The sequence below is a fragment of the Schistocerca piceifrons genome, chromosome 11 (genome assembly GCF_021461385.2).
Source record: "Schistocerca piceifrons isolate TAMUIC-IGC-003096 chromosome 11, iqSchPice1.1, whole genome shotgun sequence".
Classification (NCBI taxonomy): Eukaryota; Metazoa; Arthropoda; class Insecta; order Orthoptera; family Acrididae; genus Schistocerca; species Schistocerca piceifrons.
In genome coordinates, this window is record NC_060148.1 from 46807202 (window position 1) to 46835169 (window position 27968).

Sequence of the window (27968 nt, forward strand, 5' to 3'; positions counted from 1 at the left end):
ATGACAGGAGCACTTCATTTGCAGCTGATGCCGTTGTATGTGGTGGACACAATGAGCGGCATGCCGGGCTTGCCGGGCCTCTTCATCGCTGGCATCTTCAGTGGTTCCCTGAGCACCGTCTCGTCGGCCGTCAAGTCGCTGGCTGCCGTCACATTGGAGGATTACTTTAAGGTGAGGCCTACTGCAGCTGTGATGAGAGGAATATGTGGGCTATGGGTGGATGGATGTCATATGTCCCTGTATTGAAAACAGTTGATGTATGGTGTTTGTGCACATGTGTGTGTGTGTGTGTGTGTGTGTGTGTGTGTGTGTGTGTTTGTTTTTAAATGCATTAACTGGATGGGCCTACTTTCTTATTTGTTTTGAATTGTAGATCATTTTTGTTGTCTGGAGCCTGGTTTGCGCAGGAGAAGATACAGGAGAATGAGCATCTGCCAAGAAATGTTCTGTCTTTTGTAAATGGTACGTAAGCGAACAGCCTTTGATTACATTTGGTTCACAGTTACTTACACTCTCACTTGTTCCACTGGTTGAATTGGAGTGAGTGATGGAGTGGTCTGGAAAAAAAACCAAGTAATGTTGGTGATACAGCACTATATGTATCATATATGCTTCTGGGAGCCAAGTGATCCACACAACAAATGCGACACAAAAAGAAATATGATAAGTAGATAGTTGCCAAAGCTCTTACAGGTCCAGCTGGGGATGTGAGAATGATGATAAATCCATTACATGCTTCTATCAGGTGAGAACGGAGCCAATAAGTACAAGCTTTCTTGTTTCTTCTTGTTAAAAAGGAAAAGCATAACATAATTCTGCAAAAGTAAACAAGTATGAATGTGTGTCTATTGTGCTGACTAAACTAAAAATGTACAAAATATTTTATCATTCTCTCTGCTTAAGAGCATGGTAGCTGTAATTAAATTGATGATGCCTGTCATTTTAGAGGTTTTTAATGTTAGACCTGAATAAATAAATATCTTTTTCATTGATTATGCAATCTCTCTTCTAGCTCATTTGACACGTTTACATACATTTGATGCTTCATTAATCATACTTTCACATTATAATCATTATAAGTAGTAGCGCGCATGATAATGGGATGTTCGTGCTAGAACACTTGTCTCATTAAATTTAATTTCATGATTCCCATCTCGAAAAACATGCTCAGCTACGGCCGATTTTTTGATGTGTCCTAAGCGACAGTTTCTTTTATGTTCAGCTAAGCGTGTATTTACACTTCTTTTCGTTGTTCCAATATATACTTGTCCACAACTGCATGGAATTTTGTATACCCCAGGTGTTGCTAGGGGATGTCGGGCGTCTTTTGCAGTTCTTAAATATTCCTTAATCTTCTTGGTGGGTCTGAAGATTGTTTCGATCCCATACTTGGCCAGAACTTTCCCGACACAGTCCGTAACCTTATTAATAAATGGTAGGAAAACTTTTCCAGTAGGTGACCATTGTTGCTCTGGACATAGCTGATTTTGTTGGCTCTGGCCACCAAGGTTTTAATGACACCTCTTTTTTGCCTAGGATGATGGTTAGATTCCTTGTGAAGGTATCAATCCGTGTGAGTGTTCTTTCTATATACTTTGTGGCCCAGCATCCCATCCACCCGTTTAATTACCGACACATCCAGGAAATTGAGTTGACCATTGCTCTTTTTCTCCATCGTAAACTGTATCTTCGGATTAATGCTGTTCAGGTGCACCAAGAAGACATCCAACTCTTCTTCACCATGAATCCACACTACAAATGTGTCATCAACATAGCGGTACCATTTAGCACGCTTTTTACTGGCAGTCTGCAGCGTTGGCTGTTCGAAGATCTCCATAAATAAATTGGCAACAGCTGGGCTGGGAGGGCTTCCCTTAGCCACCCTGTCGATCTGTTCGTAAAACTAGTTATACTGGAAATAAGTTGTCGTCAGGCAGTGTTTAAATAAAGCCACTATGTCAGTCGTAAAAATATCTGCTATATATGAAATAGCTTCGTTTACAGGCACAATGGTAAACACTACATCGAAGCTCACAAGAATATCACTTGGGCTGATGTTAATCTCCCTCAGTTTTTCAATAAAATGCGCCGAGTTGTTAATGTAACTGTCCGTTCTGCCGATGTGTGGTTGCAGCAAGCAGGTGAGATATCTGGCCACCTCTTGTGTCGGAGATCCTATGGCACTCACAATTGGTCTCAACGGGACCTGTGGTTTATGCACCTTTGGGAGTCCAAAAAGTCTTTGTGGATAAGCTTCGTTTTGCAGAGTTGTTTTTTATCATCCAAAGAAAGAGAAGATTGTTTCACCAGTTGATTGGTATTTCTCAATATTTTGGTTGTAGGATCCTTCTGAAGCTTTTTGTACATAGTGGGATCCAAAAGGTCACTAATCTTCTTGTGATAATCTTCGGTGTTCAGCAAAACCGTAGTATTTCCTTTATCAGCTGCAAGTACAATAATGCTCTTACGCGCATTGATCTCCCTCAGTGCCCTCCTTTCCGATTGAGACAAATTGCTGGTAGATGGTTTCGCTTGGCGTAATATTCTGGCTGTTTCAGTCCCGATTTCATCCGCGGAGTGCGATGGTAACAAACGGATCCCTGCCTCCACATTCGCTATAATGTCCTCCGTAGGAACCTTTAGTGGCGTGACTGGAAAGTTGCCTCCTTTCGACAGAACTGAATGTTCCTCTTTTGTTAATTCTCTCCCAGACATGTTAATCACAGTTCGAGAGTTGCCAGCGACTGATGTTTCACCTCTGCCTTTCTGTAGGCCATCGAATTTCCTCTTTTGCCTATTAGTTGCCATTTCTGCACTGAGGTCCATGGTCCTGAACCATAGACAGTCCACCTTCCAGTCATAACACTGCATTATGTTACTGATGTATAAATGGAGATGTAAGAGCTTACTGCTAGTTTCCGCTAGTTCTCGCCGCTTATGGTGAATTCGTTCAGATATCGCTGAGACTGCCATCCGTGCTTCTTCACAGAGCAGGCAAGCCACCGACCTCCACACTCTGTTAACTGGCACAGACATTAAACACCTTGTCACCGACTTTAGATTCCACCACCCTTCGACCACTGTCTGTAGATGCTAATGACGGTAGTACGGCAAAATCCAATGAGCTGTGCAGTTTCCACAGTGCTCGTAGCCACTTGTTCTCACATCAGATACCTACAGTGCACCAGGCTGCACTGAATCTGGCAATAGGCAGCGGCCTCACAATTTTGGCCTATCGGTGTAAACACGGATTACTGTCACGATACCGTGAGCAGACTGCCGAGAGACCACCGCCGGAACATTGCGGAGACAGGTATCGGTTCCCGTGTTAGTGCAGGGGCTCTGCGTACGTGGTCGCTAGCCAGCTGTGCGATTGCCATTCGTGACGAAACGGTGACGCAGTTTTGCGGTGTTCGGCAGCCACTGTACGTGCGGTACCGGGGCCACCCGCTGGGGGAGTCGCGGTCGCCGCTTGTGGGGAAGCTGCTGGCACTGGTGTTCGGACTGCTGTTTCTGGGACTGGCTTTCATGGCGCAGTTCCTCGGTGGCGTGCTGCAGGCCAGCCTCACGATATTCGGCGCCGTCGGCGGACCCGTGCTCGGCTTCTTCTCGCTCGGCATGTTCCTGCCCCACGCCAACGAGCCGGTACGTACTCCTCGTCCTGCTGCCTCGCCAGAGACTCTGCTAGAGAGGTCTGGTGTGTAGAACTGGGATGCCGAGGTATACCGGTAGTGAACTCTCTTATCTATTGTTATTGGCACTGTGATGAAATAACTGAAGTAAAGCAGATGAGACATAGCAAACCTGACAAACTCCCACAGTGATCTGTTTGTACCATTACCCCTCAGTGTTCCCAGAAGTACATACAAGAGACGACATGAGACCTGTTTTTCTGTCAGTGTTGAAATAAATGATTTTGTTTTATCTGCCATTCAGTGTTAATTCATTATCAGGGTTTGTTGTGGCTTGCACAAGGCATCTACAGATGCGGAAGAGATTTTAGGGTTCAAGTTTCGTTGTGTGTACTATATTAAAGGATCTGTAACAGGCAGGTTACTTCTTTTCTCCACATTTCATTCAATCTTTACTGATAATTTACATCTATATTTCTACCATACACATCACTGTGAAGTGCGTAACAGATGGTATGTCCCACTGTACCAGTTATTAGGATTTCTTCCCATTGCATTCACGTACGGACTGCAGGAAGAATGATTTTTGAATGCCTCTGTTCATGCAGTAATTATTCTAACCTTACCCTCACAATCCCTATCTGAATTGTCGCATCCTGTACAACACAATGCACCTTGCCTTTATGCTACACGGAAACTTACTTCCAAAACATGTCAGACTGTAACTGGTGCTGCTCGCCAAGGGTCAGTGGGTCCAAAACATCCAAAGATATTGCTTGCTGTAAGTTTCAATCACATCGTAAATATAAGCAACTTCTTGCATATTTCATTTATAATTAATTTTTAATTTTTGTAGTTCAGTATCAGCCCGCATCTCGTGGTCGTGCGGTAGCGTTCTCGCTTCCCACACCCGGGTTCCCGGGTTCGATTCCCGGCGGGGTCAGGGATTTTCTCTGCCTCGTGGTGGCTGGGTGTTGTGTGCTGTCCTTAGGTTAGTTAGTTTAAGTAGTTGTAAGTTCTAGGGGACTGATGACCATAGATGTTAAGTCCCATAGTGCTCAGAGCCAGTTCAGTATCCAATATTAATGCCAACAGTAGTAGTAATTGTGGTGATGGTGAGGAGGAGGAGGGGGAGAATGTTTCTAGTTACATGAATGCACAAAATATGCATGACAGTTTTAAAATTACATTATTTGTGTGAAAATATTTTTCCTTATATAAATTTTTGTTAGTTTGTGTGTGAATGTTACACTAATTTTTTAATGTTGTAATCCAAAAAAATTGTGGAAGATATCTTGTTGTACCATAAAGGAAATTAGGAGTCTATCACATACTTCACTGATACTATTGAGCTGTTCCATTACATACTGAACATCACCAACAAACTGGTTACATACAGCTCTCCCCAAACACGTCATGTCTAAGCTGCTTAATGACTGCAACCTTCATCACTTGAACCTGCTTGCTGTGTTTGAGCCTCGGTCTCCCTCTGCAATTTCTGTCCCCCATACTTACCGTCCGTTACCAAACTGATGATTCTTTGATGCCTCCAGATGTGTACCACTCATCTGATCTTTTTTCAGGTGTGCCACAATTATTTTCTCTCCATTTTGATTTGGTATCTCTTCCGTAATTATCCAAACAACCCACATGTCTCTTAGCATTCTTCTGTAGCACCCATTTTGAAAACGTTCTATTTTCTTTTTGTCTGTAGTGTTTATTGTTTTTGTCTAACTTCCATATAATGACACATTCCAAACAAATTCTTCCAGAAAAAACTTACTTAAATATGTGTTAGAAATTAAGGTATTTCTCTTTTTCAGAAAAGTTTCCCTTTCCCTCCTTCATCCTCTCTGCCCTCATTGTCACAATCAGTGGCTCCTTTTCATTCTGGTGTCCAGGTGAGCTACCCCTCCTTCTAACATTCCCCAATCTATCCATCTCTGTTCCCTGAGAAAGGAACTGATAGTGCCATAGTGCCAACTGCAATGATTAGCCCTTTTGCTTTAGATCGGTCTATAAAATAATTGTCAATTAGGATGAGCAGTACTCTGATAGATCCTTAAGTGTGAATAAATGAAAGATAAAAGGTATTATAAAAGGAGGGAACCTGATAGCACTCAGTTAAAAAATGGATGATAGCTTGTGTAGGCTTTCATATCACCTGTCCGAAGATAATACTAAGAATGATTATAAAATGAAATCTCGAAACCAGTTGTAGCAAAAGTTCTGAAAAACCAGGACTTGGGAGGGTCCTGAGAATATGCAATACATGTGTGAAGGGAAGGAAGGAAGAAAGAAAGAAAGGAAGGAAACATTAGTATTTAATCCAGTCAACATTGAGATCAATAGACGGAGCAGAAGCTCAGGATGTTCAAGGATGTGGAAAAAAATTTGCTATGCCCTTCCAAAGGCATCATCCTGGAGTTTGGCTGGATTCATTTTGAGAAATCATGGAAAACCTAAATGTGGATGACGAGACACAGATTTGAACTGTGGCCCTCCCAGGTAGGAGTCCAGCGTGCTAACCAATGCACCAGCTCGCTTTGTATCTGTAAAGGAATTGACGCATGAGACACCAGTTTTAGCCATGCAAGACTGCTATTCCAGTGTTAAGGTCAACTTACTGACCTGACGGCAGCCATCCGTGAAACTGAGACAGACATTGCGAGAATTGTAACAGCTCAGTATATGTCATATAACAGTTTTAGCTTACCGAACTTGCACATAAACATCTGCACCTTCTGCTGCTTGATAGTTGAATGTGGTGCACTGTTATTAAATGATATCCCAACACTGTGGAACAATGTGTTCGTTTCTCTTCACATTTATTAACACACAGCTCAGTTGATGGTCAGCTTTGTGAACTATAGAATGTCCGTATCTTTGCCAACATCATTAAGCGGCAGCAATCAGTAAAAAGTCCGCCAACACAAATGACACTGTTTTGCACTATTCCATTGTTGTTTCACAGTTGTGGGGCTATACCAATTCCTTCGTTTTTGCATCAGCTAGGTTGGTGATTGACATATGTCCAAGTGATTAGCAGTAACATAAAATAAACAGCGTGTTAGGAAACAAAAAAAATTCATGGGTCACGCACGAAAGTGACACAGATGGTGAGCTAGCAGCAAAACCCCCTAATGAAGCTGTTCTCTACGAGTTAATTAGTAATCAAATAATTGGTTGGTTGGGGTCTGATGCAGCTGTATACCATGGGTCATTACCGAGAAGTAACACCTATCCTTGGCAACAGATCGACGTAATGAAAGTTTATTTCATTATAGTTTAGTTAAGCAATGCTTTAGCAAGGGTATGTAAGTTTATTATACGGTTGTGTAATCAAACTAAGATTAAACAATGATTTTGCTCACACATCTTAATCTCGGTATCATAAAGACCACTACTCTTTACAAGTGTACAAAGTATACCGTATGCCAGCTTGTGTTACGAAAAATGGTGAACCCACTGCATGGTTAAGTTCGTTTCCCGTTGCTTCACTTTTAAGGGTAGTAATCAGTGACATTTTTCCTCGTTACTTTTCTTAACAATCGACACGAATTTCCCAAATACTTTGGTATCAGAAATGGCAGTATTAGTCTTGCCCAGATTGCATAAATATCTACAGATGCCCACGAGGCTTTCTCATCCTTCAGTTCTTTCTGCTCACCGTCAACTGAAAGAGCGACGTGAACTTTTCTCAGATGCCTGCAGACTCTTTTGACTACTTTTCATCACCTCTTCCCACTGAGGCCTACTGCTACGTGACGGTGTTGCAGGGAGCCATAACGGGCCTTGCCACAGGGCTCGCCTTCTCCATGTGGGTCGGCTTCGGCGTCCCCCGGCCGGACGCAGTAAGGCTGCCCACGAGGACGGATGGCTGCGACTTCAACATAACGGCCACACCGCCGCCGCCCACCCAGGACCCAAGGTTGGCCGCAGCATCTCCTCAAACATTTCCGCAGCGTCATAAATTAACACTGTACTTTTGGGTGCTCAGCAGAGTTGTCAGTTCCATTATTCCACACGATACTTCAACGACTGACGCAGTCATCTTCTTCAGTTGACGTGAGATGTATTGTTAAGTGTACCTGCTACCTGGACTCTCACAAAATTCAATTTTTTTCCCTTTTTTCGCACATTATATCACCTTTGCTATCACCTGCATGACATTAAAATATTTAGTTTATAACCTTGAAGGCACACATTCTTTTGATCCCCTTGGGGGAAGGTTTGAGTCATAAGTTGTTAGTTCCACACCTCATGGGTTCCATGCTACAGAGGAAAAACTTTGCTTATTGATATGTAATTTTTAATAGCACATAGAACCTGTTTTGGGGTCTGGATTCTTCTTCATAGATCTCATTTCTTAGTAACAGTATTATGAAAAGGATAGTTGCTACTCACCATATAGCAGATATACTGAGTTGCAGACCGAGCGAGGTGGCACAGTGGTTAGACACTGGACTCGCATTCGGGAGGACGACGGTTCAATCCCGCGTCTGGCCATCCTGATTTAGGTTTTCCGTGATTTCCCTAAATCACTCCAGGCAAATGCCGGGATGGTTCCTCTGAAAGGGCACGGCCGACTTCCTTCCCCATCCTTCCCTAATCCGATGAGACCAATGACCACGCTGTCTGGTCTCCTTCCCCAAACCAACCATCCAACCGAGTTGCAGACAGGCACCAGAAAATGAGTGTTTGGCCAACAAGACCTCATTGGGCGCGCTTCCCCCCCCCCCCCCCCCTTTCACACACACACACACACACACACACACACACACACACACACACACACACACATAGACATGCAAATGGGGCTCACTCATAGATGACAGCAGTCTCTGTCTGATGAGGCCACAAACCAAGTCAGGTCTCAGTAGCCAGAGACTGCAATTATCTTTCTCATAATGTTATTACATTCCACACTGGATTTACCTTTTTTTTTTTAAAGAAAGTCATACGAGGGCTGTTTAGAAAGTAAAGTCCAATCAGTTGCAAAAAAGGAAACCACAGTGGAAGCCTGATGAAGTTTTGCACAGATCTGTAGGACAGTGTCTGTAATACACCTGTCGATTGCGCATCATGTCGCTCCCCACAGTTCTGAGTGCACAGTGAGCATGTAAAGATGCCCCAATTTGGAAGGGAAGGGGGGGGGGGGTGCAGAGAGATTCCCAAGGATTCCACCTAATGACTTATTTTGTACTAATTGGTCTATTTTGTTGAGTAATGGAGGGAAGTTCCCAGATTATAGTTCCTTACATGGGTGCTGAAAGACATGTTCCCATGTTCTCATAGAATATGACTTTGTTTTTGACTTGGAGATATCTTTTTGTAAAGAATGATGTTAAAATTTGTATCACACCACTATTTATAGCCGAGTTTGACTCCTAGCTCCTGCTGCACTGCTTCACATGTTTGTTTTACTGAGATGACACAATTTTTTCTGAAATACACATTCTCTTGGTGTTCCAGATATTTTGCTAGCTGGTATGTAGTGGGTCTTCTAAAGCCACCGTGTCCTGCTGTATGATTAAAATATGTTTGAATAATTGTTGCAATAAAAAGTCACACGTCTGTCTGTGGACACGATATGTAGAGTTGACTAAAAGAAATTGCAGGGCTCAGGCGCTAGAAATATTTCATTAACATAGTGAACAATAAATAGTTAAGAATAACACTCATCTTAAGTACATTGTTGTACTTGTTGTTCTTGCTTGCTGTCTGGAAAAAAATGGGGTATGATTTTACCAAAAGGGTGTTTGGATCTTGAAAACGTTTCAGAACAATATATCCTTCTCCTTCTTGGTCTCAGTATACTAGCACAATTCATTCATGCAATAAAATAGTCAAAAATGCATTTCTGTCATGTTCTCAGAATTATCTAATCAGGTATAAAATAAAATTCTTAAAAAAAAATAAAGAAATAAATAAAATAATAAATTTCAGTTTTTCAGATTTGTTCACACATAAACAATGTGTTTCACATGGGTGCAATGGAAAGAAGTTGCAGTTTTGCCTCCACATGTCTGATCATCAACACAGTTACAAAACGGGTTCCTTTCTCCACAGCTCACTGCCAACTACCTCCAGTTAGAGAAACATAAACCAAAGATATAAGATGGATTGTACAGTATCACTCATATCGGTATTTGTTCACAAATGGAATGTGTATAATACTTTAATCAAATAGTAATTGAAGTTTTGTTAAGCTTGAATAATCAATTAGTGTTAGATGCAATAAATTTAAAATGGGGTTTTAACAGTTTTAAATATTCATAAGACCAAAATTCTCTGCTGATAATTGATAAATGGGAACATAATTTTTCACATATGGTTATCAGTATTTCATCCTGGAAACTCAAAATACAAAGGCATAGGCTTTCAGAAATAAAGGAATATAGTTAAATGTGACATAAGAAACATGGGTCCCCAAACACCAAAATAAATCAATAAATTAAAACTAAGGAAATACACTTTGCTATTGTTACAAAATATTATAATAACAAAAGATATATTACTTTATACATTAGTTCCCGCTGAATCACTATCCGATGTACTCCAGAACTACACAGGTGTAGGCTCATTGTACTGTGCCATTATTACGAACTATGGGCATTCCAGCAAAGCCTTCCTCGTGTAGTGTCATATCATGAGAGCACTGCTGCAGAATTATATCATCTACAAGTAGTGTATTGAAATAGAGGTCAGTTGGATTGGTACACTGAGTGGGCTTTGTAATCAACTCCTGAGATACAGGGGGGTGGGGGGGGGGGGGAGGTTACATACAAATAATTACTCAATATCTACTGAAATTAGTACGCCTGTATGGAAAATGGCATCCACAGTCTTTCACTCACGTCAACAAAGATAAGCAATGTGGCTTGCAATATTAGAGATGTGATGTGCTTCTCAGAAGGTCAAGTGTATGTAGCATATCTTACATCGGGCAGACTAGTAGAACAATTGAGAACAGGTTCACTGGCACACCCAACTAAAACAGCTTGGCAAATCAGTTGTTGCTGAGCAGTGCCTCTGATATAATCTCAAGCTGAAATGCTCTGAGGCCAGTGTCCTCGTGTAAACACAAAGTTTCTGGGACGCTGTAATTAAGGATTCTAGCAATACAAAGAAGTCCAAAAAGTTTAGTAAACTGGAATGGAGATAGCAGTTTAAATAAGGCTGGGCACCTTGCCCACCAGGGGTGGTAAACACTGAAGGCATTTGCATTTCACGGAATATCAGTGCGGTCTCTGAAAAACAAAAGAGGATCACAGTGTGTAACTGGCACTAGGAATCAGTCTCAGCTACGAATAACTGTGCGACGTAGACAGTGTTTCGGTCCGGTTGTAGGCCAGGCAGCAAGTGTGCATAGTGACCCAGCTAGCAGCTCCCAAAGGTGACGACTGTGTCTGTTGTTGAAATATCATACAGGAACGTGCATTTCACAACTCAGCTGATCACCTGGAAGCACAGTGTCAAGAGCTTCACTGTCCACGGTGGTGTCGGCCTGCAGTAGTAGTGGGGCAGTGAGGAGGTTGTGGACAGTGGGTGCCAAAAGTCACCAGAGCAGGCATGGAGCAGCTACTGCCACATCTCGTACACTTTCTACCTTCCATAGCATATAGGACTTATATTCATAAATCTTTTTAATAAAATATCGAGTAACAGTTCAGCGATAACTTCAGCCTGGGATAATGTTAGCCACAGATAATGCAGTGTCAACACCACAACCTGCCTTCCTTGGTTCTCACCTGGAACTAAAAGAGAAAATTAGTGAAGATCAGCTTTGCACTACCTGTCTTAGTTAAGGCTGTAGATCACGAGTGTGTAAAAAGAGCACCGATACTATTACACTAAACGATATAAGGATTGGTTCCAGTGTTTATCACCACATGTTCCCATTGCACATCTGGACATGCACAAAATGTGAACATATATTTTGTTATTTATTATTATTATTATTATTATTATTATTTGTTATTGCTGTTGTTGTGGCCTTCAGTCCAGAGACTGGTTTAATGCAGCTCTCCATGCTACTCTAGCCTGTGCAAGACTATCCATCTCTGAGTAACTACTGCAACGTACATCCTACTGAATCTGCTTACTCTGTTCATGTCTTGGTCTCCCTGTATGATTTTTACAGCCCCTTCCCTCCCACCCCCACTTCCCTCCAGTACAGAATTGATCACCTGGTATCTCAGAATGTCTCCTATCAACCGATTCCTTCCTCTAGTGTGGTTGTGCCCCCCAACTGTATTTAGTACCTCCTCATTAGTTACACAATCTAGGCATTAAATTTACAACACTCTTCTATAGCACCCCATTTCAGAGGCTTCTAGTCTCTTCATGTGTGAACTCTATCTTCCGAACATGGCTACATACACTGATAAAAATAGCTTCAGAAGTGACTTCCTAAAGCTTAAATTGATACTCAATTTTAACATAATTTCTCTTCTTCAGAAACGCCTTACTTGCCATTGCCAGTCTAAATTTTATGTCCTCTCTACTTCAGTCATCCTAAGTTATTTTGATGCCCAAATAACAAAACTCGTCTACTGTTTCAAGTGTGTCATTTCCTAATTTAATCCCCATAGCATAACTTGGTTTAATTAAACTATATCCAATTATCCTTGTTTTGCTTTAGTTGATGTTTATCTTATATCCTCCTCTCAAGACACTGTCCATAATTTTCAACTGCACTTCCAAGGCCTTTGCTGCCTCTGAGGGAATTACACTGTCATTGACAGACCTCAGAAGTTTTATTTCTTCTCCTTGAACTTTAATGCCTACTCCAAATATGTCTTAGGTTTCCTTTTCTTCTTGCTCAATGTACAGATTGAATAACATTAGTGATAGGCCTACAATCCTGCCTTACTCACTCAATGACTGCTTTCCTCTGTTCCCTCAACTGTTATAACTTCCACATGGTGTAAATAGCCTCTTGCTCCCTGTATTTTACCCCTACTACCTTCAGGATTTAAAAGAGAGCATTCCAGTCAAGGCTCTCAAAAGCTTTCTTAAGTCTACAAATACTGTAAATGTAGGGTTGCCTTTCCTTAATGTATCTTCTAAGATAAGTTGTAGGATCACTATTGCCTCATATTTTGCTGCATTTCTCCAGAATCTATACAAACTTTCCACCAGGTCAGCTTCTACCAGTTCTTCCATTCTTCTGTAAAGAATTTGTTTTAGTATTTTACAACCATGACTTACTAAACTGATAGTCTGGTAATATTCACACACGTCAGCAACTGCTTTCATTCTAATCAATTCTAACTTCTTGATTATTCTTAACATTTCTGCATATATGAGTACTTCAATACATTTATACTGTTCCTAATAATTTATTGAAAAGCTATTGAAACACTGTGTACCTTCCACCTACAAGCAACTATTAATGAAATACAATGTCCCATAAAATGAGATTAACATAAAATCAGTAAAGAATATGCAGAAAACATTCAAATGTGGCTCATAATAGTGGAATGAAGCATCACCTGAGAATAAAAGGATGGAAGTATGAAAAAATGCACAGTGTATGGGGTAGTTTAGTAAACGGAAAGAGTAGCGTTCAATTAAAATTCCGTATTGGCAGTAGAAATGTTGGAACACGTGAGGCTATACTGACCCTATGACTTATCTTAGAGAATAGATTAAGGAAAGGCAAGCCTGTGTTTGACAAAGTTGATTGGAATACTCTCTTTCAAATTCTGAAGGTGGCAGGAGTAAAATACAGGGAGAGATAGGCTATTTACAATTTGTACAGAAACCAGATTGCAGTTATAAGACTTAAGGGGCATGAAAGGGAAGCAGTGGTTGTGAAGGGACTGTGACAGGGTTGTAGCCTATGCCCAATGTTATTCAATCTGTATATTGAGCTAGCAGTAAAGGAAGTAAAAGAAAAATTTGGAGTAGGAATTAAAATCCATGGAGGAGAAATAAGAACTTTGTGGTTTGCCGATGACATTGTAATTCTGTCAGAGACAGCTAAGGACCTGGAAGAGCAGCTGAACGGAATGGACAGTGTCTGAAAAGGATGATATAAGATGAACATCAACAAAAGCAAAACGAGGATAATGGAATGTACTCGAATTAAATTGGGTGATGCTGAGGGAATTATATTAAAAAATGAGATGCTTAAAGTAGTAAATGAGTTTTGCTATTTGGGGCACAAAATAACTCACAATGGTCAAAGTAGAGAGGATATAAAATGTAGACTGGCAATGGCAAGAAAAGCGTTTTTGAAGAAGAGAAATTTGTTAACATTGAGTATAGATTTAAGTGTCAGGAAGTCGTTTCTGAAAGTATTTGTATGGAGTGTAGAAATGTATGGAAGTGAAATGTGGATGATAAGTAGTTTAGACAAGAAGAGAATAGAAGTTTTCAAAATGTGGTGCTACAGAAGAATGCTCAAGATTAAATGGGTAGATCACATAACTAATGAGGAGCTATTGAACAGAATTGGGGAGAAGAGGAGTTTGTGGCACAACTTGACTAGAAGAAGGGATCGGTTGGTAGGACATGTTCTGAGGCATCAAGGGATCACCAATTTAGTATTGGAGGGCAGCGTGGAGGGTAAAAATCGTAGAGGGAGACCAAGAGATGAATACACTAAACAGATTCAGAAGGATGTAGGTTGCAGTAGGTACTGGGAGATGAAGAAGCTTGCACAGGTTAGAGTAGCACGGAGAGCTGCATCAAACCAGTCTCTGGACTGAAGACCACAACAACAACATCGGCAGTTATATCGTGATGTCACACTCACCCCACTCCTGGGATCCACATGTTACACGTATGTACAATACGTATTATCCCCCACATTGCAGCGAGTACTTCTACCTGTACCGCGTGTCGTACCTGTGGGTTGTCGTGCTGGGATCCCTGCTGACACTCGTCGTGGGCGCCGTCGCATCGTGGGTGGCGGGCGTCACCTGCGGGGGGGACCGCAGCGTGCCGCCGCCAGACCCCGACCTCTTCGTGCCGCCAGTCCGGAGGGCGCTGCTCGCGAGGAGAGGGCACAGGGTGAGTGGCAGTGGTAACAGTGGCAGCACTGTCTCCAGCTGAGCGATGCCCTGACAAGTGATTAGGCAGTCAATTTCAGATATAATCTGTTTGGAGACACATTTACTGTTGAATTAAAAGCTGTTTTAGTGGTGGAGTTAATTATGAAGTGTTTCTGAAATAAACCTCTTTCACTTGTATATGAACTATTATGGGAACACAAAAACTTTCGTGATTTAAAATCACATCTTCAGGTGTACAAGATAGGAAATGTACAATGAACATTATGATAAACAGATAGCTATCCTAATAACCTATGCTGATGACAACCAATATGAAATACACATCAGTGAAATGTTTAACCCCTGATACAAAAAGGAGTGGGGGACGACATCTCAAAGTAAAGTACTGTTACCCACAACAAGCGGGATGTCGTAATTCAAATTGACAGGTTGAAAACTGAAATATTAAATGTGCACCTACCTACAGTGAAAAGAGCAAAATAACAAAACAAGAAAAGTAAAAGCCCCAGCTAGATACATTGAACGCCCCTGGTTATGAATCCTCACTTCATAATGGGAAGCTGCAGACAGCAGTGCTTACCCTGCTCAGTGTGCCAGTGTGTTCATGTGTATCATGGAGGGCACTAGCATCACCGTGCACATAGCAGGGAAAGCTACAAACATTTTTATTCAATCAAAATATCTTGGAAATGTTTGAGGCCTCTGTTACACAGCATAATCATATAAATTATAAAATATGTCGGCAAAAAAATTGTAAAACCAAATAGACCAGATGTAAGAACATGTAACAACAAGCCCAGGATCAATAACCAAGCAAATATGACACTACATCTTTGAAAGGTAATCAAAGTTAGACAGTATATTGTAACGTCCTAACTCCAGCTGATTGTTAAGGATGTGTTTGGGGTATAGCTTTAGACTCCACATAATTTCAATCTCTTCCTTTAAAGATCTAATCCTTCACTTCTCTGTGTAAGACCTTTAAATTATTGACTACACCTGTTATGGAGTGGCCAGAATCACATAAGTGGCTACTTAAAGTAGACCTCAAATTTCTCAGACTATCGTGTTCTCGAAACGTAATAGCAGACCCTCTGCCAGTCTGCCACACATACCTGGCAGGACAATTGTCACAACTGATGCGATATATACCAGCAGTGTCGTACTTTTCACAGGCCACATACTATTTATTTACATGTGTTTGACCAAGATTCTGTGGGATAAAGAACACTAGCTTTATCTCTTTTGTCCTTAACTTTATTATTAAACTTAATTTATTTAGTTTTATTATTAAATTATAAAGTGTCTTTCTCGACTGCAGAATCTATTTAGTCTAGTGGCCTAAATGGCTCTCAAGAGACTAATCTTGGCACTTAGTTTTAAAAAAAGTCACATGAGCCATTCTGCTGTGACCCCACTGGGGCCGATGTGACAACTCAGCTTCTATGATGTAGCTACACAACATGGTCTGTGACTAAATGGACGCTGAGAGTCAGACGAATGGCTCCCCTATATATGCCGACCATTTGTCAATGGTCGTCTCGCTCACCAGAGAGATTGAGCTTACTGGAAATGCCGTGTGTCATGTTGGATCGCATATAGCGGTGTCGGGGTGACCAAAAAGCTCAATATTCCTGCAAACAAGGCAACTAAAGGTAAAAGGAGAACTACCAAGAAACTGATAATAAAATGGGAAGAAAGTAAAAGCCTGACATATTATATTTAGACATGGCAGAATGTAGTGAGGTACAGTTCCTCCAGTTACTGTGATGTCATCCATCACATATACAGGGTATTATAGAAAATTGTTACATATACCTATAGGAGCTAATATTGGTCAAAAATGGAATAAAAGATGTGTCCGGAAACCAGTATCTGTTGAGATATGGCTCAATGTGTCCTCTCATTCCCATATGTGTGTTACATAGAAGTATATGCTACAGGCATGCGCTTACCATGCATTCTGATGTATCCTTCAGTGCTACTTCACAGTGAATCGGCATTCTTTCAGATATACGGAGCACCATTTGGATTGTGTTTTGTGCATTGGTCACGTGCTACTGCAACATCTGGACATTGTTGATGGGTTGGGCATACATCAATGTTGTTAAATATCCCCAGAGCCAGAAATCCAATGGATTCAGATTTGGTCAATGAGGGGACCGTGGTACTGGACCTCCCCAGTCAATCCATTACCCATGAACATTGCAGTGAGATACTGTTACACAATCTGTAGAAAATTGGGTGACCTGTCATGCATAAAACAGTCATCATTCTGTAATGGTAATGTTCTCCATTAGCGCTAATAATTTATTGTACAGAAAACTCAGATATGTGGCACCTGTTTAACTGTTTGGTAAAGTCTATGACCCTAAGAGCCTTTCACTGACAATTCCCACCCGTACATTCATTCTGAAGTGATCCTGATGCCTTATCACTGTGATTGCTCAAGTATTGCATTGGTCCATACATGCATAGTGTAATAATTTACTATGGCATCTCTTGTGAATTCTGCCTCATCTGTAAATAAAATACAGTCTGTGAACTGTGGATTTTCAACAGCTCATATTATAACAGGTATTGATTTTTGGACATATCAAAATAAGTACTTTCCTTCTATTATTCACCAATACTAACTCGTGTAGGAATATATGGCACTACATTTAAACACCCTGTATATAATGGGTAGGGTGTTTGTTTTGGCATAGAACAACTAAATAGCTCCAAAAAGTGTGAATTGTATGAAAAAAATGTTCCAGATAAAAAGTTAATGTTTTCAAAGGGGACATATATATGTGCTACCCACTAACTTCCATTCCCACCATGCAGTGGTCAATTTTTTATTTTCAAATGGAAATCTTGATTTCATCGCAGATTTGGAGTCTATGTCAAAAAATACCTAGGGTTTACCTGAAACTTTCTTTTCATTTGTGGTAGGTGGGGCAGTATTGAACAGATTTCAGATTCTCTGGCTTTTGCAATTAAGAACTGACTCATTTCATTCTACATTGCATTTGTGATAAAAGTGTAAACTTTCCTCTTCTGAACAGTTGTGCTTGTGTTCAAAACTTGATTGCACAGTAAAATTTTTTCGTTTAGACCTTTGAAAATGTGGAAAAGAAGCTACTTTTACTATAACATGGTGTTCTGTTCCCTACAGCACCAGGATGATGGATTTTAGTGAGACCCCTCAAATCTCAATGTTTTCTTCCACACAATCCTAGTACACGCTTAAAATTTTGCTCATAAAACTAGAACCAGCTACATGTGCTGTTTTTTGTGCATCCAGCTAGTTGTTAATCAAAATAACTTAATTGCTTAATGTATATATGTTTTCTCTACTTTTCTGTCTTTTATGTTACTGTTGAAATTCAACAACTGCATAGTTTATTAAAATTAAAATTTAAAAGAGTCTTGATTTTAACTACTTTTAAGATCACTGACGATGTTTTCAAAAATCTTATACATAATTTATTGTTCTGTAAAGACAGATTTATATGCATCTGTAAATAGCTGCTGCTACAGAGCAGAGGTCAGTTCGTGCACAACCATGTACAGTCACTGGGTTTGTCAGCCAGTATAAAGTCACTTCTGCAAATTCTCAGTTGCACAATTACTTGAATTAGACAAAATATTATTGCTACTTATTAATTTTTTTAAACTCCTTCTGAAAAGCCATTGGCACTGAAATGTGAATTTGTCTCCATTATCCTTTTCTCTCTTTTTTTTTTATAAAGTGGTTTCACTGTTGAGTTCTTTAATCATTCAGGAAACTAAACATTCCTAAAAGAAGAATTACAAATTTGGCCATGTACTGGACCAACATAGGCAGCACATTGCTTTAGTATTCCGCTAGATAATCCATCATGTACCTGAGAGTTCTTAGTCTTCACTTATTTACTCAGTGACTGAATCTCCACCTTTCCAGTATCATAGAGGTGTATTTCAGATAGCAGTCTTTGAAAGCCATTTCCTAAGAGAATTAGATAATTCCCTGGAGAAACTAAGTTTTTATTTAACTTACCCACTATATTCAGAAAGTTACTGTTAACTACTCTACATTGTACTTATTGTTGAAAGTTACTTAAAGTTCACTTATAACTTCCAGCAACTGACTTATGTAGTAGTAGTAGTAGTAGTAGTAGAAGTAGAAGAAGAAGAAGAAGAAGAAGAAGATTTCAGAGTAACCAAACTAACAGAACTGTAACCTTAAAGAAAGGCAAAACTACACTGTACACAAACAGGCTTCAGTGATAGGCCTGGGTGTAGCTTTTCTGGCTGTGAAGGTATTGTGATGTGGTTGTGCTGCAAATGTCTGCATATCATAGACATTTGCAACCCAACATTTACATTATGCACTGTGTGTCTTGTTTGGAAACAAATTTGTTCAATTTGCTCACAATTCTTGCTGCCAACGTCAATAATGTCCATTTTAGTCCTTGCCCTCAAGCTGGATTTTCAAACAGCTCAGTACTTTCTCAGGTTTCTTTTCTGGCAGTGTTAGCTGTATGTTAACAGTGGTGCAGAGTAGTATGGATCGAGTTGGCCAATACATCTAGTGTGAAGGTTCACTGAATGCAGTGGAAGGAACAATACAGTGATGCTATAATGAAATATTCTCACATGGATGGCAAACCATATCATAATATCTTCATACCAGATCAGAAAAGCTACAACCAGTGGACAGTGTAGTTCTGTGTCTCTGTAAGTTCAATGTCCTGTTTATTAGATTGCTTTGAAATCATTATATTCTCGTAAAGTCAGTTGCAGGGAGTTATAAGTGACGTCCAAATAGCTTACCATGACAGTACAATATACAATATTTAACAATTAGGTTGCGAATATAGCAGCTGAATCAAATAAAAGCTTAGTGCACAGCCCAATCCAGATATGAAAAAAATTTGTGTAAAGTGTCAAACTAGATGCAGTTATTCTGTAACAAGCCACTGGATAGCATGGATTTCTCATACCAAAACGCTCAGCAATATTGCTCAACAATATATCACGTTTTATTTAGGTCAAAACAGTAGTGGGCCAAATACTGAACCTTGTGGATCTCCATACTTAGTGTTTTTCTCACTGTGAATTTGGTTTTATTCCTGTATTACAATTTGTTAATGTGGTCTGTTTTCTGTCCTTGAGACAAGACTCTATTCACAATGCAACATTTTATAGTTTCTCTTGTAGAATTAAATGATCTGTGCATCTGAAGGCCTTGGAAAAGTTCCATAAAATATTGACAGTTTAAAGTTTTTCATATTTGTCTCTAGTACAGTCAGTGGGTACAGCCAGTATATATCTGTGTGCAGGGCTCCAACTCGCTGCAGCTGACACGTGTGGTAGGTGACCTGTCCAATGGTGTGGGACCAGCTGCAGACACCAAAACCCAGGAGGAGCCGCTCAATGGCATAGATGGCCACCACGTCGCCCCAATGTGATGTCGACAGAGTACAGTGGGGACTGCTGTGAGCTGAAAGGTGAATCCACATGACATGTGACCATGAATTTTTGTTCCCTGTACTTGAGTGATCATCATAATGTGACCCAAGATAAACAACAGACCTGGTACTGTCACTTATGGGACCCACATTTGATGTTATACAATTGTCAAGTTTGTTTCGTTCTTGTGTCTAAGTGCACCAGTGTGACCCTCTACTTTCTATTCTGAAGGTTAGATGCCATTTGTAGAAGGCATGATGTCACAGACTGTAGCAAGGTCACAGAGTATACTGACTGGATAATTTTTCTTGTTTACCTGTGTCAGAACTTAATTTGTGAGGTCGTGCTCAGCTATATGTGCATTAGTCCTTTCATCACCACCACCTGGTGCCATATTATATAAATATTTTTGTGGATTTGTGGATGTCAGAGCAACATATTTTCTAAAGCAAGCAGCAGACTTCCAACTTTAATAGACAGTTATTCAGTGAAGAATCACAATACTACAAGCATGTAAAAGTCCATGAAAGCAAAATATCAGAGCTATAGGATCTCATGGAAGACCTCATGGAAGAATTACAAAATGTGTGAAAAGAAATATATATATATATATATATAAGTGCTGGCAGGTCGACAGACACACAAACAAACACAAACATACACACAAAATTCTAGCTTTCGCAACCAACGGTTGCCTCGTCAGGAAAGAGGGAAGGAGAGGGAAAGATGAAAGGATTTGGGTTTTAAGGGAGAGGGTAAGGAGTCATTCCAATCCCGGGAGCGGAAAGACTTACCTTAGGGGGAAAAAAGGACGGGTATACACTCGCACACACACACATATCCATCCACACATATACAGACACAGTGTCTGTATATGTGTGGATGGATATGTGTGTGTGTGCGAGTGTATACCCGTCCTTTTTTCCCCCTAAGGTAAGTCTTTCCGCTCCCGGGATTGGAATGACTCCTTACCCTCTCCCTTAAAACCCAAATCCTTTCATCTTTCCCTCTCCTTCCCTCTTTCCTGACGAGGCAACCGTTGGTTGCGAAAGCTAGAATTTTGTGTGTATGTTTGTGTTTGTTTGTGTGTCTGTCGACCTGCCAGCACTTTCATTGGTAAGTCACATCATCTTTGTTTTTAGATATATATTTCCTACGTGGAATGTTTCCCTCTATTATAACCATATATATATATATATATATATATATATATATATATAAATGGTATGCAAATAAATGAATACTTGCTTTCCAAATGGTAATGAATCACACCACTTAATACCTCAATATAATGAACATTTGTTGCCTGCTTTCATAGAAGGAGTAATAACTCCATACACCAAAATTCCAGAGTTTATTTCTTGAGTCATTACTCTTTCCATTCACTGCATTTTCAAAAATGGCATTCCTGTGATGCAACTTCCTTGGGGGTGACTATATAAATGGTATGCAAATAAATGAATACTTGCTTTCCAAATGGTAATGAATCACACCACTTAATACCTCAATATAATGAACATTTGTTGCCTGCTTTCATAGAAGGAGTAATAACTCCATACACCAAAATTCCAGAGTTTATTTCTTGAGTCATTACTCTTTCCATTCACTGCATTTTCAAAAATGGCATTCCTGTGATGCAACTTCCTTGGGGGTGACAATCTCCCATCCCCTTGCATCAGTAATTACATACAGATATCATGCATTGGACAAACCAATAATATCACTTTTTATCCACTGAAATAATGCCTTTGCAGCATTTCCATAGTTTTGATATAGTCACGCTATAGGAATGTCATTTTTAAAATGGATTATTTCTCTGTGTGTAACGATCTCCCTTACCTCACAAATAAGACTTTGTATTTCAGACATAATACAGACAGAATTGTATGAGGTAATGGAGCAGGATGAAATGTAAATATGTGGTAGAGTGGGCTGTGTCTTCTGCTGTGCACTTCATAATGAACTTCAGAATTAACTGAAATGTGTAATAAGTGTAATCAGTAGAGATGAAATCAGTGGAGGTAGGAGGGAGGTCTCGAAAGTTCTCTGCCTCATACTGAAAAACGTGCATTTATGTTTCCAGAATGTTTTTCAACATAATCTTCTTTAACATTAACATATTTCATCCAGTGAAATTTCATCTTTGTAGTGTACCATTGGAAGGGTTCTCTTCCACAGCTGGAGTTGTTTCTGTGTTAGGTGAAAAATGCTGATGAACAAGAGCAACTTTGAATTTTAAGAAGAAATGCTAGTCTGAGTGAAACATGCCAGGGGAATAGGCTGAACTTTCATCCAACACTTCACAGTGCATATCTAAAAGTAAATTATGTCATGGTTGTCTATTTACTGCCATTAGGGAAACTCTCTGATATACAGTCACCGCAAAGAAACTTCTAAACAAACAAAGATTACTGCATAATAGGTGCAAAACAAATAGTAGGGCTATAGATAGATACTGAATGAAATGCATTTGGCTGTCAAGATATCAACTAGTGATGCCTTCAGTGACTACCATAGCAGAATATTGTGAAAATGACATTTCACAAAAACCAAAGAGATTCTGTTCCTGTGTAAAGGCTGTTAATGCACAAAGTTAGCGTCCAGCCCTAGTGAATGAGACAGGAACTGAAATTGAGGGTAGCAGAGCAAAAGCTGAAATGCTTAACTACATTTTCAAATTTCCTTTGCAAAGTAAAACCCAGGAGAATTGCTCCAATTCAGTCCTTGTACCACTGAAAAGATGAATGAAAGAAGTATTGGTGCCAGTGGTGTTAAGAAATGGCTGAGATTGTTAAAGCTGATCAAAGCTCCAGGCCCGATGGTATCCCTGTCAGATTCTATACTGAATTTGGCTGAGTCAGCCCATCTTCTAAGTATAATCTATTGTAGATCCCTCAAACAAAAAACTGTGTCCAATTCATGGAAAAAGTTATAGGTCACACCTATCTACAAGAAAGGTAGTAGAAGTGATCCACAAAAATGTCATCTAATATCCTTCACATCAATTTGTTGTAGAATCTTAGAACATATTCTGAGCTCAAACAAAATGATGTACATTGAATAGAATGACCTCCTCAACGCCAGACAGCATGGTTTTCAAACCAAACTTTCATTTTTCTCACATGACATATTGAAAGCTTTGGATCAAGGAAACCAGGTGGAAGTGATATTTCTTGATTTTTGAAAAGCATTTGACTTAGTACTGCAGCTTTGCTTATTGTCAAAAGTATGATCATATGAGGTATCAAGTGAAATTTGTGACTGGATTGAGGACTTTTTGGTAAGAAGGACACAGCATGCTATCTCGGATGGGGAGTTGTTGTCAGATGCAGAAGTAATTTTGGCTGTGCCACAAGGAAGTGTGTTGGACCCTCGCTGTTCTTGTTGTATGTTAATGACCTTGCAGACAATATTAATAGTAAAATCAGGATTTTTGCAGATGATGCAGTTATCTATAATGAAGTACTATCTGAAACAAAGTGGGATAAATATTCAGTTAGATCTTAATAAGATTTCAGTGTGATGCAGAGATTGGCAATTTTCTCTACATGTTCAAAAATGTAAAATTTTGCACTCGACAAAATGAAAAAACTCATTATCCTATTACTATAATATCAATGAGCCACAGTTCAGATTGGCCAGCTCATACAAATACCTGGTTGTAACGATTTGTAGGGATATGTAATGGAATGTTCATACAGGCTCATTTGTGGGTAAAACAGCTGTTAGACTTTGATTCATTGGTAAAATACTGTTGAAATGCATTCAGTCTACACAGGAGATAGCCTACAAATCACTTGTGTGGCTGGTTCAAGAATACTGCTCATGTGTGGGACCCATACCAGACAGGACTAACAGGAGATATTGAACATACATTCTGACAGCTATTGAACTATATGAAATAAAATCATTGGAACTTCTGAATGGCTTGCATTAGGATGTTCAAATTACATGGTTGGCTGCAGAGCATGATGGGAATTAGTATGTGGATACACACAGGTCTTTCACCATTTGCACATGAAAATGTCACAGTACAGCGTGCCTGAGTGTATAGCACTTGTAAAGTCCTACCATACGAGCAATACCACCCCAGCTGTGGTCCGAAGGAAATTTGCAACCGAGTTCAAGCTGAAGACAACTAGTCCAAGTGTGCTAACAATCAAGAATTTGATTCGCAAATTTGAGAGAATGGGTAGTGTCGTGAAGACAGTGCCGGCAATATCGGTCATCGAAAAAGGCTGAAAACATCGAGGATACGTGTGTTGTGTTTCAAACCGGCCACAGGAAATTGATCAGATGAGCTGCACAACAGGTGGGAACCAACCGGAGAGAATTGTTGTTGAAACATGCGTCTCTTCCCATACAAAATTCAAACCCGTCAGCCATTAAGCCCCAAGGGTATGGAACAGTGGTTGTGTTTCACCAGCACTATTATCCACAGAACTGACAAACAGGACTTCAATCTGAATATTGTTCGGTTTAACGGAAAAGCGCATTTTCATTTAGATGAGGCCGTCAATAAGCAAAATTGGTGCATTTGGGAGGACTGAGAATCTGCATTTCATTATCGAGAAGTCTCTTCACCTTCAGTGGGTGTCTGTTTGGTGTGCAATGCCCAGTCGTGGAATAATCGGTGCCGTATCTCTTGCTGACACAGTAACTACCTAACAGTATGTGAATGTTTTGTAAAACGATTTTGTCCCCATTATCTAAAATGATCCCTATTTTGTCAGGAGGTGGTTCATGCAAGACAGAGCTTAACCTCATGGAAGCAGGAGAGTGTTTGATGCCCTGGAGGAGCACTTTGGGGACCCCATTCTGGCTCTGGAGTACCCATAGGCCACTGGCATGGGCCTCATTCCTCTCATTCAGGTTCTCTGGATCTGAAAACATGTGACTGCTTTTTGTGGGGCTATATTAAAGACAAGGTGTACACAATAACCCCAAAACCATTGCCGAGCTGGAAAATGCCATTTCGGAGGTCATCAACAGCATCAAAGTTCAGACAATTCAGCAAATCATGTACAATTTTGCTATTCATCTGCGTCACATCATCGCCAATGTTGGCAGACATATCAAACGTGTCATAACCTAAACCCAAATATCTGTAGTGACATTTACATGTTGAATAAAGTGTATGCATGCCATAATTTGTAATTAATTTAACTTTTTTTCATATAGTTCAGTAGTTGTCACCTTGTATACAGAGCAGGGCAGCTTGAATAATCACAGGTTTGTTTAATCCGTGGAAGATTGTCAGAGAGATACTAAAGGACCTGAACTGGAAGACTCTCAAAGATCTGTGTAAAGTATCCCCAGAATGTCTACTGACAGAGTTTCGAGAACCAGCTTTAAATGATTACTCTAGGGATATATTACAATCCCAAATGCATAACTCACACAGGGACTGTGAGGATAAGATTAGAATAATTACTGCGTGCACAGAGGCATTCAATCAATCTTCCTGGACTCCATACATCAATGGAACAGGAAGAAAGTTTAATAACTGGTACAATGTTATGTATCCTCTGCCGTCCACCTCACAGTGGATTGAAGAATATGGATGTAGATGTAGATATGAGTTTCAGTTATACATGACTGAACATAATGAAAATAGTATAAAATATGCAACATGCTTTCTCATGGTAAAAGAGATTGAGATTAGGTTTGTATCAGCCTTATTTCTGCAGCAAAGCTCTACCATTTCTCCCTCCCTCCCCTGCAGATTCTCCCCTCCAACAATTCATTGCTGCCTCAGGATTAAGGCCTCACAATCAAACTGCTCTTTCTGTCACGTTGTGCCATAAATTTTCTTTTTTTCCATAATTTGGTTTTTCCATAATTTGGTTTTCCAGTCTATCCATCTAATCTTCAGAATTCTCCTATAGCACCATGTCTCTTCCCTGAAGTCGATATCATTGACATTAAACTTCTATACAGGGTGGAACTTAAGGGAGATACTTTCAGAACAGACTGACGTAACACTTAAATTTGTATTTGATGTTAATAAATTTCTCTTTTTTGGGAAAACTTATCATCCTATTTACATTTGACATCGTGTCTGCTTTGGTTATTTTGCTGCCCAAATAGCAAAACTCATCTGTAGCTTTCAGTGTCTCATTTCCTAATAAAATATTCCTGACCCCTCCTTTTTTAATTAGGCTACATTGCACTAGCCTTGCTTTACTTTTGTTGGTGTTCACCTTGTAGCCTCTTCTGAAGGCATTATCCACTCCATTCGTCTGATTCTCCTAGTCCTTTGCTGTCTCTGAGACAATTATGATGTTATCAATAAACTTCAATTTTTTGTCTGCTCCCTAAATTTTAATTCCCTGTCCAAAATTGTCGGGTTTCGTTTTCTGTTGCTCAATGTACAAACTGAGTGACTTGGGAGATAGGCTACAACCTGGTCTCATTCCTTTTGTGTCCTTCAGTTCTTGTAACTGCAGTCTGGTTTGCTGCAACCCTGACTCATTCCTCTCACACCTTTTAATTCCTATAACTATACTCTGGTTTCTTTACTGACTGTAAGCTTTTGCATCCTGAATTTTATTCCTGCTGTCTTAGCAACTTCAAAGAGAATATTCTCCTCCAATTTGGCTTGTATGATTCTTTCCATTCTTCTATAAATAATTTGCCAGTAGTTTGCAGTCATGAATTATTAAACTTATGGTTCAGTATTATCACACCTGTCATTTGCCTTCAAACCTGTCACTTGCCTTTTTTGAAATAGCAGTTATAAAATTTTTCTTTATGTTTGTGGGTATTTCACCTGTATCATATGTCTTGAACACCAGGCAGCATAGTTTTGTCATGGCTGACTCTTCCAAGGAGCTCAGTATTTCTGGGGGAATTTCATCTATTTCCAAGTACCTTGTTTTCACTTACATCTTTGAATGCTCTGTCAGACTCTTCTCACAATGTCATATCTCCCATATCATGTTCATCTACTGCCTCTGTATATTTCTTCCACATTTCAGCCTTCCTTTCTTTGCTAAATATGAGTTTGCCCTCTGAGCTTTTCCAAAGGTTTCTTTAATTTCCCTTTACACAGCTTGTATGTTTCCCACAACCATGTAAACTGAATGTTTGAAATCCAGTATGTGTGACTGTTTGTTTTCCCTGTTACTGTGTTGCAGGTGCTGATCTGTGGGTTCCCAACCTGAGACATTCCAGCCTTCTCTACAGAGGCTGCAACAACTTTGTCCATTTATTTTCTAGTTTTGTAAAAAAGGAAAAAATTGTAAACACTCAGTATTCCTCAGTTTGTAATAGCTGTGCTTTTTATTCTCAGTTCTCTTCTGTTCAGCTGAATTGCTGCAAATAATGAAGCACTGCAAAATCAGTTTTATAGGTGCATGAAGCTTCGACAGAAGCAGCCAAAGAGAGTGGGAGAGATTATATGAGGCAGAAAAATGTTGCTAAAGTTAACTGGTGATGCAATGCTGTGCAGTGTAGAAACTTTCACAAATGTAACATTTCAGTGGACTTATTAAATATGGGCAATTGCTTACCTGGTAAACTGTGAGCAAAAGTATGACAATAATTATTACAATATTGGAAAAAGTTCTGACCAGGAAATCAATAATCGTGTGATGAAGAACAATACTACAGAAGGGAGGAGGCATTGGATGGTGTAAAAATGGCTGAATAATATTGTTGAATGGCATAGAAAAGATGCCTCCAAAATAAAACTAGTTGCCTATAAAAGGTCACAGATACAAACCAATCAAAAAATTTGCACATGTACGTTTTCCATCATATTTGCTGCACTGTAATTATTTTTCTAGAGCACGTTGCACTTTAGAAGAATCTGTCTTGTCTTGTGTTTATGGGTTCCTTGCCAAAGTAAATTTTTTTAAGGTTAAAA

At 39.8% G+C, this 27968-nt stretch overlaps 1 protein-coding gene across 1 annotated transcript; it reads left to right on the top strand.

Annotated features, from left to right (window-relative positions):
- LOC124719653 (putative sodium-dependent multivitamin transporter) lies at window positions 1–27968 on the top strand. Its single transcript, XM_047244866.1, has 6 exons — window positions 1–171; window positions 3421–3645; window positions 7412–7563; window positions 14462–14657; window positions 19969–20136; window positions 27238–27968. The coding sequence occupies exons 1-5, from the start codon at window positions 1–3 to the stop codon at window positions 20095–20097; spliced, it is 873 nt and encodes a 290-aa protein (XP_047100822.1). The 3' UTR covers window positions 20098–20136; window positions 27238–27968.

Excerpts from the sequence above, each read along its gene's own strand:
- LOC124719653 (XM_047244866.1), top strand. The coding sequence starts at position 1 with ATGACAGGAGCACTTCATTTGCAGCTGATGCCGTTGTATGTGGTGGAC. Across the intron at positions 172-3,420 it reads CATTGGAGGATTACTTTAAG|CCACTGTACGTGCGGTACCG; the intron begins GTGAGGCCTACT and ends GGTGTTCGGCAG. Across the intron at positions 3,646-7,411 it reads TGCCCCACGCCAACGAGCCG|GGAGCCATAACGGGCCTTGC; the intron begins GTACGTACTCCT and ends ACGGTGTTGCAG.